We start from the raw sequence: 13,797 nt of genomic DNA on the forward strand, positions 1-13,797 counted from the left end.
AGACATTGTGTTACTGCTGACCCAAATCTTTTGGTGCCTATGTGACACCACTGCAAGCGTTTTCCAAAGCTAACACTTTTTTCTGGTTTTTCCCCACCTCTGCTTGCAAAATAAGTACTCTTTTTAACACAATTGAGAAGTTGTTAGCTTTTATGGTATTCTTTGTTCCCTCTCATGACTCACGAATAACGTGGTAAGGAAGGAATGAGTTAACTGCTTGTAGGAGTTCTGCACTGTCGCTAAACCCTTTTGATATTATTTTCTGTTGCTTCTGGGTATATACTATTCTCCCAAACTCTGGTGAAAAGATAAGCTAATTTTGTATTATGTTGATGTAAAGCATTTTTTTATATAGTTTAACATTATATCTACTTGAGTATTTTTTTCCTGCCCTCCACCATACGTATTGTGGGGAGATCCTCTACAACAAGTAGAATATTCGCATTTCGAATCAAGTGTTTTCAAAACCAGTTTTCTGCATTTCTTGCAAAATGTTTTTCTGATTTGTTCTTTGAAGAACTTGTAAGTTTTTTTCAGGGATAAAGCAATGGATTGCACTCTTTCTGATCATGGCATCATATTTATCAATTAAAGTTCTTTTTCTTACTGTATTTGCTGACACTAAACAGGAGTATTTCTGGTTTTAATTTTATAGATCCCTCAGCTGATGAATTAAGACGGCTGATGATGTTACATGGAGGCCAATACCATGTGTACTATTCCAGATCAAAAACAACTCACATTATTGCCACCAATCTTCCAAATGCCAAAATAAAAGAACTGAAAGGAGAAAAAGTAGTTCGGCCAGAGTGGATCATAGAAAGGTAAGTGTAGGTCTACTGAATTTGGAGATTTCTCCTTTTGGGGAAAAACAGGCCAAGAAAAATCTGAAGAGAAAAAAAAATTTAAAAGATTGCATTTTGAGATTATGATTTAGCTTAAAATAAATAAGTCATGGAACAGCTGAGTAGAAATACCACTGTTATATTGAAGATTGGCCTTCGCTAGGGATTGTTCCTTCTGAAACTTCACCAAGAACATTCAGAAAGTTTCAGGCATATTAGGAAACTGAACATTATTCTGTTACTTTCATTGACTATCTAACCAGTTGACCAGACTTCATCTCAGGATGTTAAATAACTACTATGTGATTGTTTTTAAAATGCCTACCTAGTGTATTGCATAAGTTTCATGTCATTTGTATACAAAGAAAGATGACAATTGAAAAGTGTTCTCATAAAATTGGAATTAATCCATCTAAACGTTTATTGTGTTGTGACTTTGTAAGAAAATAATAAAAACAAAAAGGGAAAAAAAAGTCCACATTTTATTTACAAAGAATTTATGTTCTTTGGTTTCTCCATGCCCTGGAATATACAGAATCCACTGAAATTGTTCTTAGGTCCTTGATAAAGACGATAGCCAAGCTCAGAGCAGTTAATGTGGCTTGCATTTATCTTCTTCCATCACCCCTGTGTTTAAGCACTTGGAAAACTGATGGTAGGTGTGGTTTTATTTGAAAGATGTGACTGTTTTTTACTGGCACCATTAAAGCTTGTTGTGATTTTGACCAAGATGGAAAAACCAATTTGTATACATTCAGTAGAGACCTGATGGAACCTGATGTATGAAATCTCTTAAATTTTTTTCTTCTAATGTCTTGTGTTCAGGTTCTGCATCCTACTTCTGAAAGGTCATACTGTAGAATAAGTCAAAAGAACCGAGTGTAGGCAGATATATGAGTTTGGGCACAAAGAAATGGGGAATTCACTGTCTTAGCACAACAGGGTTCATACCAGAATCTACAGTAGAAGCTCATTTCACAACCACCTCTCTTTTCTTTCCCTTCTTCTTAACAATATTAAAGAATACTCAGTGATTAAATAATCCATCTCTGTATATGGAATACCAAATTACATTCTCAGTAGATCAGTTGGTGAAAATCAGTGTAGTAGATGTAGAGTCTCCAGTTTCATAGAATTAGAAGGGACCTTAAAGATCATCTGGTTCCAACCTCTTTGCTATGGACTAGGTCATCTTCCACTAGACCAGGTTGCTCAAAGCCTCATCTGTCTGGGTATGAGGCATCCACAGCTTCTCTGAGCAACCTGTTCCAGTGCCTCACCATCCTCACAGTAAAGACCTTCTTTCTAATACCTAATCAAAACTACCCTCTTTCAGCTTCAAGTTATTCCCCCTTGTCCTGTCACTACACACCCTTGTAAAAAGCCCCTCTCCCGTTTTCTTGTAGGCAATATGATGGGTTTGTAATTTTTTCAGTTTGGTTAAGAATCTCCCCTAAAATGTTGCTGTCACAAGCTGCTGGTAAAACGGTGTTGTTAGATCTTAGGTCTTGTCACCCAGGGTTGCAAAATTAAGAAGTTGTTTGTCTGTGGACCTTTGATTTGTTTCTTATGTGCATATATTATGATTTAGTCCTTAATTACATGATCACATGCCATCTTTTTTCACTGTGGCACCTGCCACATTCTCTGCACAGAAAAGATTGAGTTCAGGTTGCAGACTGCTAGTACAGTGACTTGGCTTTTGCTTCTTGTCTACATAACCCTGTTCCTTACTTTCCTGCATGTGACTCAAATTCTTTGCTGGTAATGAAATGAATAATTAATTCCTGTCTTTTATTGGTGCTTATCACCATCTGTCTTGCTTTCCAAAGATTAATGAACATAACATGGCACCATTACAATGGCTATTATTTAATTTATTTTTTTTTTTTGAGAGCCACCAAAAAGACATTAAAGTAAAACACCAGAAATGTTCATAGTTTGGAATATGCCATGGAAACTGTATAAGATCCTGCAGAGCTACTTGCATAAGGATCATAAGGCATGTGCAGAACTTCATTGCTGCATTAAAAGGTTTGCATATTCTGAACTATGGTCTAAAGTCAGACTCTTATAAACCTATTGTTAAATGCAAGTAGCTCTAGAATTTTGGTTTAATTAGCATCCCAAAGAGATCCTGTGTAACAGTAGTTGCAAAATCCAGTTTCCAGTGTAGTAGTGTGGTTGCTGTAGTGACAAAATCATTCTTTCTGCATGCCCTTTATTGTGTGTTTTTGCTACCTCTCCATTTTTGCAATAAATGAAGAGGATTACAGGCAGGCCTCCTTCCTAAATCAATATTCCTTTATTTGAAAAATACACCACACCATTATGTAGCTTGGAAAGGTTGTTTTGCAGTGAAAGCCAAATTTAGGTGATCTGAGAGCTTGACTTCCAAATTTGAATATTCTTTTAACATTATTTGACATTTATAATAAAACCACTTTTCAGAGATTGAGGATAACTGTCATGAGGTACCAGTAGAATTTGTAGATTCCTTATTTTGATTTTCAAATTAGGTGAATATTTTTCCTAAGGAACTGTGTTAATCTAACACAAATGTGAGTAAAATAGTTTAAAATAATAAAAAAAATATCTTAGTCTGGTATGACACCTAGTTTTCTCATGAGGATCCCGAATGCAAAAGAGAGGATTAGGTATCATTTGCTATGACTGCAGTAGTGCTTTCAGCACAGTCCCCTGCTGCATTATTGAAGACGAGTTGGGGAGATATGAATTGGATAGTGGGCTGCTGGCTGAGGGAAGTACTGGCCCAACTACCTTGGTCACCACAGTGGTCAGCAGTTCAGAGTCTAACTAGCAAATGGCTACAAGGGGCATTTCTGAAGGGTTCATACTGGGGCAGATGTTGTTTAATGTCTTCACTAGTAACATGGACATTGGTGATGCAGTGGTAAGTAGCTTCAGCAAGTTTGTGGATGACTTAAAAGGGAACAGTTGATATACTGGAAAGCAGGGCTTCCCTTTAGAGAGCATCAACATCAGCATCATCAGTAGGAATGGGATGGCAGAAACTTAATGAAATTCAACAAAGCAAAATGCAGAGTCCTGAACATACGACAGAATTAATTCCATGCAACCAGGCAGGCTAAGGACTCACTGGCTAGGACACATGCTTGTAATCCACCAGGACCCTCAAGTCTTACCCTGAAAGGTAACCATGAAGCAGCAGTTGTGGCCTTGTGGAGATAAAGGCTAGCAGCATACTGGGTTGCATTAGCAAGACCGCAGTCCAGATTAAGGCAAGTTATTCTTCCAATTGGTTCAACAGTTCTGAAGTTACATCTGGAGTTGTGTGTCAGATTTTGGGACTTTTCAGTGAAAGAAATACTGATAACTGCAGTGAGTTCAGAGGAGTACCACCAATATGAGCATGTGATATATAACTAGAGACTGAGGAAGCTGGTTCTGTTCTGCTTGGAGAGAAGACTTAGGAGAGGGGGTCTAATCGTTGTCTTTCATTACCTGTATGGAGGTTACTGAGGGTGTGGAGCCAGATTTTTCTTTAAGATGTACAGCAAGGCGGCACAAGAGGCAATAGTCACAAGTTGCAGTGAAGAAAAGTTTGACTATAAGAAAAAAAATTTTCACAATAAAAGAGAGTAAGCAGTGAAACAGCTACCTAGAGATGGTTGTGGAAATTCTGTCTTTGGAAATACTCAGAATTTGAGTGGACTTAATCCTCAGCAACCTAATCTGACTTTAAAGATAATGCTTTGATCAGTGCTTAGACTAGAGACCTCCAGAGGTCCTTTCCAACCTAATTTTTTTAGTGATTATGAATTCTGTGACACAGGAAAGGTGGCATGGGGAAAGATGTTGAATGATGCATCTAAACTAGGATTCCTACTGCTGCATCTTAATACAGTTTGGAAAAAAGCAACTGTTTGTTGATCTAGTAATGCAGCTAGTCCAGTAGCTAAAACCTTGAAGTTGTGAACAGGTTCTTAAATAAATGTGGGTTTGTTTAATCATCTTGGAATTGTAGCAATTACCCTGAAATATTACCAAGGTGGTTCTGTACCTAGGTTCACACAGTTTTATATGAAACAGTCTAATTAGGCATTGTAAAAACTTAGGTGCTGTATCACCACTTTGTGTACAAGAAAGCTTTGGAACTCTGCCAGGTGTGTTCTTAACTGTTTGGCAATGTTTAATGCAAATTATGTTCCTTTATGAATTATATATATTCATGTATCAAACACTATTTAATTGATATGTTTTTGGGGCTGTTGTACTATCCCATTTCCTTAGAAACCTTACCAGGTATATGAATATGCTTAACTAGTTTTAATTTATCTAATTGGGAAATGTGATTTCCTGCTATATTCTTGCTAATTACAGCCAGAAAGCTCCTAAGGGCTTTTGTTCTACTGTCCAGCTCCCTTGACAGTAGTACAGATTCGAGCAAGAGAAAGCATCTGGGTGTTGAAGGAAAAACACTGAACTAAATTAGCTTTAAAATTTGACTCCAGTTCTATCCTCAAAACTAACCTGCTTTGATATGGGAGAGCTTCCTCTGCTGGAAGAAGTCCCAGCATCTCTGACCCAGTGTTGAATATGAAGAATTGTATACAAAGAAGAGGTGAAGTATAGGCTTGAAAGGCTGTTACCTCTACTGCCAGCAACAGGTGGTGGGGTGGAGAGATGAAATCATTCTATGGTATATTTTTGAGATGATTTCACTTCCGAGTGCGTGGCTTCCCTAAAGAATTCAGCAGTTTCTCAAGTATAGTTGCAGTTTCAGTGGAAGAAGTAAGAGAAGAGGTAGATGCATTGGAGCGCAGTAGGACGTAACTGGAATGATTGCTGTAGATATGTATAGAAGGTCTGTTTGGAAATTATTCTTCTGTTTAGCTTGCCTCAGTGAATTTTTTACAAGAAGGGGTAATTAGCCTTGCAGAATGGAAAAAGTAGTTAATTTTTAATAGTGAACCACATCCTAGCTGACCTCTTTCAAATTCTACCCTAATTTGTTCCATGTTAAAGAGCTCAGTCAGCATTTTTCAGGTAGAATAATCTGAAAAGTCACCAAGGGTTTTTTGACTGTTTTATTTAAATTAAATATTTGGGGTTTGTGTGTATCAGTTGGAAAGAGAAATGGATATAAACAACTGACCAACACATCTTTGCAAGTATCTGTTGTTGTACGAGTCACCATATCACCGATTACTTTTCAGTTCAATCCAGTTAGAGAAAGGGGTTGTGGAAGGAACTACAAGTACATAATAGGGTTTGGAGTTTTTTTAGCATAGAAGGTTGGGATTTTTTTTTAATTTCTTTCCTTTTTTTTTTTTTAGCATTAAAGCTGGACGTCTCCTTTCACACATTCCCTATCAGCTTTACACCAAGCAGTCAAGTGTTCAGAAAGGTCTCAACTTTAACAGCATATGCAAACCTGAAGATGCCGTGCCAGGTCCAAGCAATATCGCTAAAGATCTCAACAGGGTGTAAGTGTTTCTGGTTTTGTAAATGCAGATGCTCATCATTCACCCATAATGGGTTTGCATTTGTAAATATGTAGCGTTTTTGAAGTTAATTTCAGCAAGCTCTGAGGCGCTGAAATTTAAACGTAAAGTATAGCTGTATAAATACTTGAGGACAGAACTCAGTTACCTTGACTCCAGGCTTTGTCTCTCTCTAGTCTTTGGACCACAGTTTGCTTGATAATATTACCGAGGAGTCCTAGGATGTAATATATCTGTGTGGAAGCAACAGGCATGCATTAAAGGATTCTGACTGGTGATACTGAAAAGTAGGTCTTTATTTCAAAAATACAAAGCTGGTGACTACTTTTGCTAGAGGTGCCTAGGAATGAATATAAATGCATACTAGTTGTTAATCTCTTTCTTTAGCCTCTTAAAAAAAAAAAGTCACAGCATACATTATGTATGCTAACACCAAGGTTTAAGTCACGCTTGAGAGAAAAGATGGATTAAAAAATGAAATTACAATATTAAAAAAGTATCCTAAGAGACCTAAGACCTTGAGAAGAGACTTGAAGAAAAAGCACCAGTGAAACTTTTTAACTGGCAGAGGAATTGGAATTTGGAAAGAAACATTCCACTTGAACTCTTCTATAAATTTTTTTTTTAAATAAGAAGATTCCTGCATCTTTTTCAGAAGTACATGTTTGTTCTTTATAGGCAAGAATAATAACATTATAGAATTTTTTTAGGTTGGAAAAGATATCTGAATGTCATCTGGTTCAACACTACTGCTCAAACGGGGCCAAGGATACTGTGCAAGATACTGTACTTTCTGATCTGTACTGGTGATCTGAGTTCTTCCACAGTCTGCTGATTTTTGTAAAATCCAGACGTGCATACTGCTGAGGAGACATCACTACATGAGTGGGATTTGTCTATATTTAGGAAAAATAAAACCAGTCCCACAAAATTAATATCTTAAGCAGTATTTCATACTCATATTTTAAACAATGAGGGGTACAATCACCATCACCTCTTACTATTGCATTGTTAAAGATTTTTAAATAAGAAGAATATTCAGACTTCCCAAAATCTCAATGTAGTCTGGAAAACATGACTTCAAAAGCCTGCCTATCCACTAAGTATGTACCACTGCATATACCATTTTCAACCAACAACTCCTCAAAAATACTTTGTTTACTGTAATTTGTGTTTGTGATAATCTTAACCAAATTGTTGTCATGCATAATTGGCTTTCTGGTTTCAGTGGCATACTGAATAGCTAATTATTTCCCACTTTTTTTTGTGTACTTAAATTGCTAGCTTTGGGAGTTGGGAGTGAGAGTTTGGTTTGTTTCAGTAGATCAAGAATATATAGAATTCTTGCAGATTTTGGTTTTAATTTCCAAAGTTAATTTTTTGAATGAAAGCTTTGTCTTTGTTCTAGCCCACTTGTGGCAATATATTTTGGCTTATATGCTTAAAAGCTGAAAAGTAGTTTGTGGGTTTTATCAAAGCTAAGTATACATTTGATTTTTAGAGCTTGAACAGATTTTTTCGTTGAGAAAAAATAAATCTAACACATTAATCTAAAATAATTTTCTAAAAAATTAGTTCTCTGTGTATGCATTCTCTTTTCTTTTTGTTTGTTTGTAACTAGTTCAGGAAAACCACATCTCTTGATAAAAGGACATCTCCTTCTGATGGTTTGCATATTCCTGCAACATTCATGCTGTCTATGGCAGTATAGTTCTATTAACAAATAAATAATTATTCTAATTCAGTTGGAGACTGCCTGCCAGGTTAAAGATCTTGGAAATAGCTTTTCTAATGTGAGCATGGTCACTCCCATGTAAACTCCTAGTTAATAATACATGGAATCTGTAAAATCTTTGGTATGGCTTTGTATTTTGTGCCATTGAGAGGATGTGTCCCAGAATTTGAGATAATTGTCTTGGGAATGTAACTGAAGTATATATTGAGAACAATTAGGAAGAAAAAGCTTGAAATTACCTGTAAATGTGCCTTTATTTAGTAAAGATATGGTATTTAATTATTGTATCTGTTTCAGAAATCATATTAAAAAGTGTGAAATGGAAAATGAAATCACACCCAATGGAATAAGCAGCTGGAATGAAGAAGAGGAAGAAGAAAGTGACAATATTGGATTTACAGAGCTGGAGGAGATTTTTCCCATACGGAAACAAAATGGGATTCAGTCTCATAAAGACAGCACTGCCCTTTTTAATGGACACGCTCACACTTCTACCAGTGCCTTAAAGACCCAGGATTGCTTGGTGCCCTCCGGCAACGGTGTTGCAAGCAGGTTCTCTCCGGGCCCTGTGCAGGAGGAGGGGAAGACTGACAAAGGCATGGTTGACTTTAGAGACTGCACAGTGCAGCAGTTGCAGCAAAGCAACAAAAATACAGACTTTTCATGGAGTCCACACAGGACTATGAGTAACTCATCCTCATCTTCATTTTTGCACAGTAATGCTAAAATAAATGGTGCTCACCACTCAACTGTTCAGGGGCCTTCAAGCACAAAAAGCACTTCTGTACCTGCTCCTAGCAAGGCAGCTTCCTTACCTGTGTCCAAACCTTCAGATTGTAGTTTTATTTCTGACTTTTATTCACGTTCAAGACTGCATCATATATCAACATGGAAGTGTGAATTGACAGAGTTTGTCAACAGCCTGCAGAGAAAAAACAGCGGTGTCTTTCCAGGAAGGGAAAAATTAAAAAAATGGAAAGCAGGCAGGTCTGCACTTAAAACTGACACAGGTAGATACTTGTTTAAGAAGGTTTATGTTAAGAAGATGCCTTATATCTTTGTACATTAAATGTCCAAATGAGGCTACATAGTTTAGTATTGAGTATTCATATTGTAGTCAGACTATCTGGAAAAACTTGGTGACTTTGATGCAGTGAACACTAATGGATGCAACTGCTTTTGGCTTTGTTTGGGTTTTTTTTACTTAAAATGTTACTTAATGTGATATTCTGGTCTATATTCAATTCCTCGTTGTAGAAATAGTATTCCCGACTTTACCAAGATATATGGATTGATAAGGGAGAAAAGTACTATGTATATCTAAATACACAAGTCTGTAGTTGCTGTGTGAAAATCTGCAGGGGAAAAAAGGAGAAGAAAAAATCATACTGTTCAGCATGAGCATTTAAAAGATGAGTAACATTTGGATGTGAGTTAAAATCTAAATCTTTTTTGTTAGTAAGAGTTTTACGTAGCTCTGAGTCTGTTAAAGTGGGTAGTAGTGTCATACGAGACTTTTGAACCTGGCTTGAAGAGAAAATACTTATGTCGTTGCATCAAGGGCCAAAGTGAAACAAATGTATAATTCATGAGAGTCAAAGTGTCACAGATAAAATATTTTGCATCTTTAGAATCTCTGGTTTACAGTCTCATTAAATTAAAAGGTTAGCTCTGTACCATTAAAGAGATTCTGACTCCTGTGCTGTAAAATTATTCACTTGTAATCATAAAATATGCTTGATGAGAAATTGCCACATCAAAGAAATTGTTAGGTAATAAATTAACTGATTCTGTGTTTGTATTAGGACACACCAGTTATCAAATGTGTTAGCTTATGAACTACTTAAGGTGTATTTTTTAAAATCAAAATGTGGTATAAGCTAATATATTTTTATTTTCTCTTTGATTTGGCCTAGTGTATTCCAATAGTTAATGCCTATGATTCAGTTGGCAAGTTAGCAGCTCCTTAACTTGATCGCTTGGTTTGTAAATATACCCATTATAAGACAGTCCTTATTTTTCAAAGAATGAGTTCAAATTGTAAATTATAAAACCAAGAGTATATTTTTCTGATTACTCAGTAATTAACTCAGATGTTAAGTGGAACAGTTCACTTGATGTATTGCAGTTATTTTTCACTGTTACACTTTATGCATTGTTCAAATTAATTTCTTTTTTTGATTGCCACCTTTGGTAGGTCAGCAACATAGACATGCAGACTTAAACTTCTAGAAAGTATTTGTAGTGTTTCAGGCATGTGTGTTTTTCAGTGAGGAGTTGTCTTGCTCATCTTTGCTGAATGTTTGCATGCATGTAAGTACAGCAATGACAAAATCCAGTTGCATGGGATTTTTAAAACTAATTATGGTCTGTTTCATGAAGCGTAATGGTAGTTCTTAGTGGAGCTAAACTTAAATTTTTATCTTTTGAAACAGTCTTCTGATCGATGAACAAAAAGGAATAAAATTCTGTTCCTGATTCAGTGTTAATGTAGTGAAATTAAGATCCAGTGCCAACAACATGCATTAATCTCCTTGGATTCGGAGAACTTGTTAGGTAGAAGGTGTTAATCATGAGAAAATAAAAAACAGAAACTCTGAAGTTAATTCATTGTTCAGGCTGTTTGCTGTTTATGTTTTCATTTCTCAGAGTAAATACCTTCTTGATGAGATGAACCAAAATATTTATGGTTTAGAGGTGGTAAAAACTTGATAATAGACCTTGATGACTACTGTGAGTAGTACCAAAGTGTATAAATTAGGGTTCAAGTTTTCTATTGGTGTATCTTCATACTAGGTAATGTGTCTGTTGCGAGCTCAGCCAAGCCACAGAGCTGTATAATGCACGTGGATATGGATTGCTTCTTTGTGTCTGTGGCTATCCGAAATAGACCAGATCTCAAAGGTCAGTATTTAAGTCTGTATGTTACAGTTTACTCAGTTAAGCCTTTTAAAAACCAGACTTACACAATTATAAAATTAATTTGGCATATCAGTCTTTTTTCTTGCATCTTCAGTAGTTAGATCATGCAGCTTTCATATTCCTGTTTAGTTTCTCAGAATCCAAAAGCAAGTGGAAGAGAGAACTGGAATTCTTCTTGCTATCCCCTTTCAGTATTTAAAGTAAGAAGCGAGAAGTAAAATCTGTAGTAACTATTCTCTGTTTCATTGTACATAATCTTACTGAGATTTTACCATATTAGAAATCAAAAATCGAATTTTGGTTGTACTAAAAGTGGGGTTTGGGCACTGTCTGTTAAAAAAAAAAAAGGAAAAGAAACGAAAATGGGATATCCTAATAATCCTTCTGTTTAAGCAGCTTTGTTTAACTAGAAAAGTGGAAAGGTCAAGGCTGAGAATTAATTGTCTCTGCCTGATGCATATTTTTCAAGAGAAATTTGCTTCTTCTTTCCTTTCCTCTCTAAGCTCTTACACACGAAATATTGTAAGACCTGGAGGATTCAGGAACAATTCAGCTGGCATTTAGAAGTCTGAGTTGAGTGATCATCCTTAAGACATAGGAGAGTTAGCGGAGCACCTTAGCAAACTTTGGTGGGTTTGTTTTTTACAAGTGTACCATTCAGAAATGGAGATCCTAGTTCTGTGCAAACACTGAACTTTAGGGGTGCGCAGGTTTGAAGACTTGGTGCAGTGGTAACCATCTCACACTCCCAGCTCTCACAGACCTTGGGAAAGAGTAAGCTTTATATGTGGTTCCATTGCTCTCTTCTGTCCATAGGCAGGAGCAGCTGTATCAAAGATACTCCTGCTATGTTTGGTTCTTTATAAAGCTTGATTTCCTGCCAAGTGTCAAATTCCGCTATTGGAACATAAAGAATGTAGGACTTTTCTGCAAATGCTTTTTCTGTTCCACAGAAGTCTGCCAGGACTTTCAGTGCATAAATTAGCTTCCTTTGGAAACACCATGGAGGTGTTGATATTACAGAAAAGTCAAAAGTTTACTAAAAATTTTGGTTTGTACAGTTAAACTAAGTGTTTTGGCATGTGTATTTTTATCTGATTTACTTAAGCTAATAAACATGTTGAAGTATTTAAAATCAGTCCAGTGTTTGCTGTATCTTAAACTAATGAATCATTAGGTCATTGGTGAAATTTCAAAGCTTCTATTTATATTTGTTATTAAAGACAAACTAGCATTGGCTGTATTTTCACTCTTGAAAAACTTTTCTTCTTTACATGTGACTGCAATTAAGACAGATCTGTTGTCACAATTCCAAGTCACTTTCTTTAGTGCCTTGAGAGCGTCTAAGCTTGAAAGAAACTATAAAAAGTAAATTAAAAGTCCTTATCATCTTATCCTAATTGTGCTGTTATTAAAATGTAAGCTGTTATAGGGATTGACCTGTAAGTATATGCATTTTTTCTCCCCAGGAAAGCCAGTAGCTGTTACTAGTAACAGAGGTACAGGAAAGGCACTGCTGCGCCCTGGTGCAAACCCGCAGCTTGAACAGCAATATTACCAGAAAAAGCTATTGAATGGCAAAGCAGGTACAGATAAGTCTGTCTGTCTGTATGTTTTTAACTGTTGTTATAGAAGACTTTTTCTTTAAAATTATTGCTAAAGTGTACCATGGATGAATTTATTTCTTTCATGTGGAGGATTTCAGAAAGGTACCTTTGGACAACATGGTGTTCTGTGGCCTCAGTAATAGCAGGCCACTCTGGCTTCTTGTTAGTTAGCTTTGCTCAGTATGGGTAAGTTAGCTTAGAGTAATTTTACTCAGTTTCTTGAGGTTAAGTGTAAGATAGAATGTGAAGTAGTTATTTAAAATGAGAGATAAATACAGGTTGTCCAGGATCATTTTTTTCTCAGAAAGTCAAGTATAGAGAAAAACATACAAAACAAATTCTGAAAGTCTACTACAGGTTTTTTTTACTATAAAAGTAATAACAACAGAACATGGCCAGTGAGAAACTTGTTTGTTTGAAGTTGGCTTTTGAGTTGCATATGTAGATGAGTACTGTGGACAAAGAGTTAATTTGGATGGTCCTTAGAGCATTTTAGGTTTCTGGAAACTCTGTGCAATTTTCATGAGTTCTCTTTGTTCAGTACTTTGTTTTCTCAAAACCAGGGTGTCTGTTGTACTTTGAGAATTCCATACTTGCGTGCAGTAATTTAGAAATTTGTTACTTTCTGTGTCCTCAAGTAGTAGTGTACTAATATGAACCAAAGTTTTATTAATAAGTTTTATTATACCGCCTGAACTGTATTTAGTATGAGAAAATATATTGCTAAACATTTGCAACTTAAGTGGCCAGCAACAGTTTGTTTAATTATCTAAAAGCATAGTTCTTACAAAAGGTTGGTAAAAAGTGCATATACAAGGATTAGCTGCTGTTAAATTTCAGTTTAGATTTGGAAACTGAGCTTCTCCTTTGCCCTTTCATATATGCAGTTTTTACCGAACTTGTGGTAGTAAGTACTGTTGTTATAAAGTTTACTCCTCAGTGTTTTATTTTGGTGATACAAGAGGGGGCAAAAGACAGGTTGTTCTTCCATGGTTGTTTATGAAACATTAGTGCTTTGGAAACTGGCAGGTTGCTGGGGGTTTTTTAAGACATTCAGAAGCAAGGTATTACTGGAAGTGATGACATTATGTTTGTCTTTTTTGCTGTAGTTAAGGACACTTCAGAACTGAGGTAGAATGTATGTTTGTGGAACCCACTGGCCTTTAAGCTTTTAAGGACTTTCCAGTATGCTCCAGACA

The 13,797-nt window shown here is 36.1% G+C and overlaps 1 protein-coding gene across 2 annotated transcripts in view; it reads left to right on the plus strand.

Moving 5' to 3' along the window:
- REV1 (REV1 DNA directed polymerase) overlaps nt 1-13,797 on the plus strand; it is a 57,196-nt gene that overhangs the window by 16,639 nt on the left and 26,760 nt on the right. For both annotated transcript variants that reach the window (XM_069005860.1, XM_069005865.1), the window contains exons 4-8: nt 656-824; nt 6,167-6,316; nt 8,367-9,079; nt 10,866-10,973; nt 12,461-12,577. In XM_069005860.1, coding sequence (XP_068861961.1) covers nt 656-824; nt 6,167-6,316; nt 8,367-9,079; nt 10,866-10,973; nt 12,461-12,577 — 1,257 coding nt within the window. The remainder of the gene's footprint in view (nt 1-655; nt 825-6,166; nt 6,317-8,366; nt 9,080-10,865; nt 10,974-12,460; nt 12,578-13,797) is intronic.

This window comes from Aphelocoma coerulescens, chromosome 1 (genome assembly GCF_041296385.1).
Source record: "Aphelocoma coerulescens isolate FSJ_1873_10779 chromosome 1, UR_Acoe_1.0, whole genome shotgun sequence".
NCBI classification, from domain to species: Eukaryota; Metazoa; Chordata; class Aves; order Passeriformes; family Corvidae; genus Aphelocoma; species Aphelocoma coerulescens.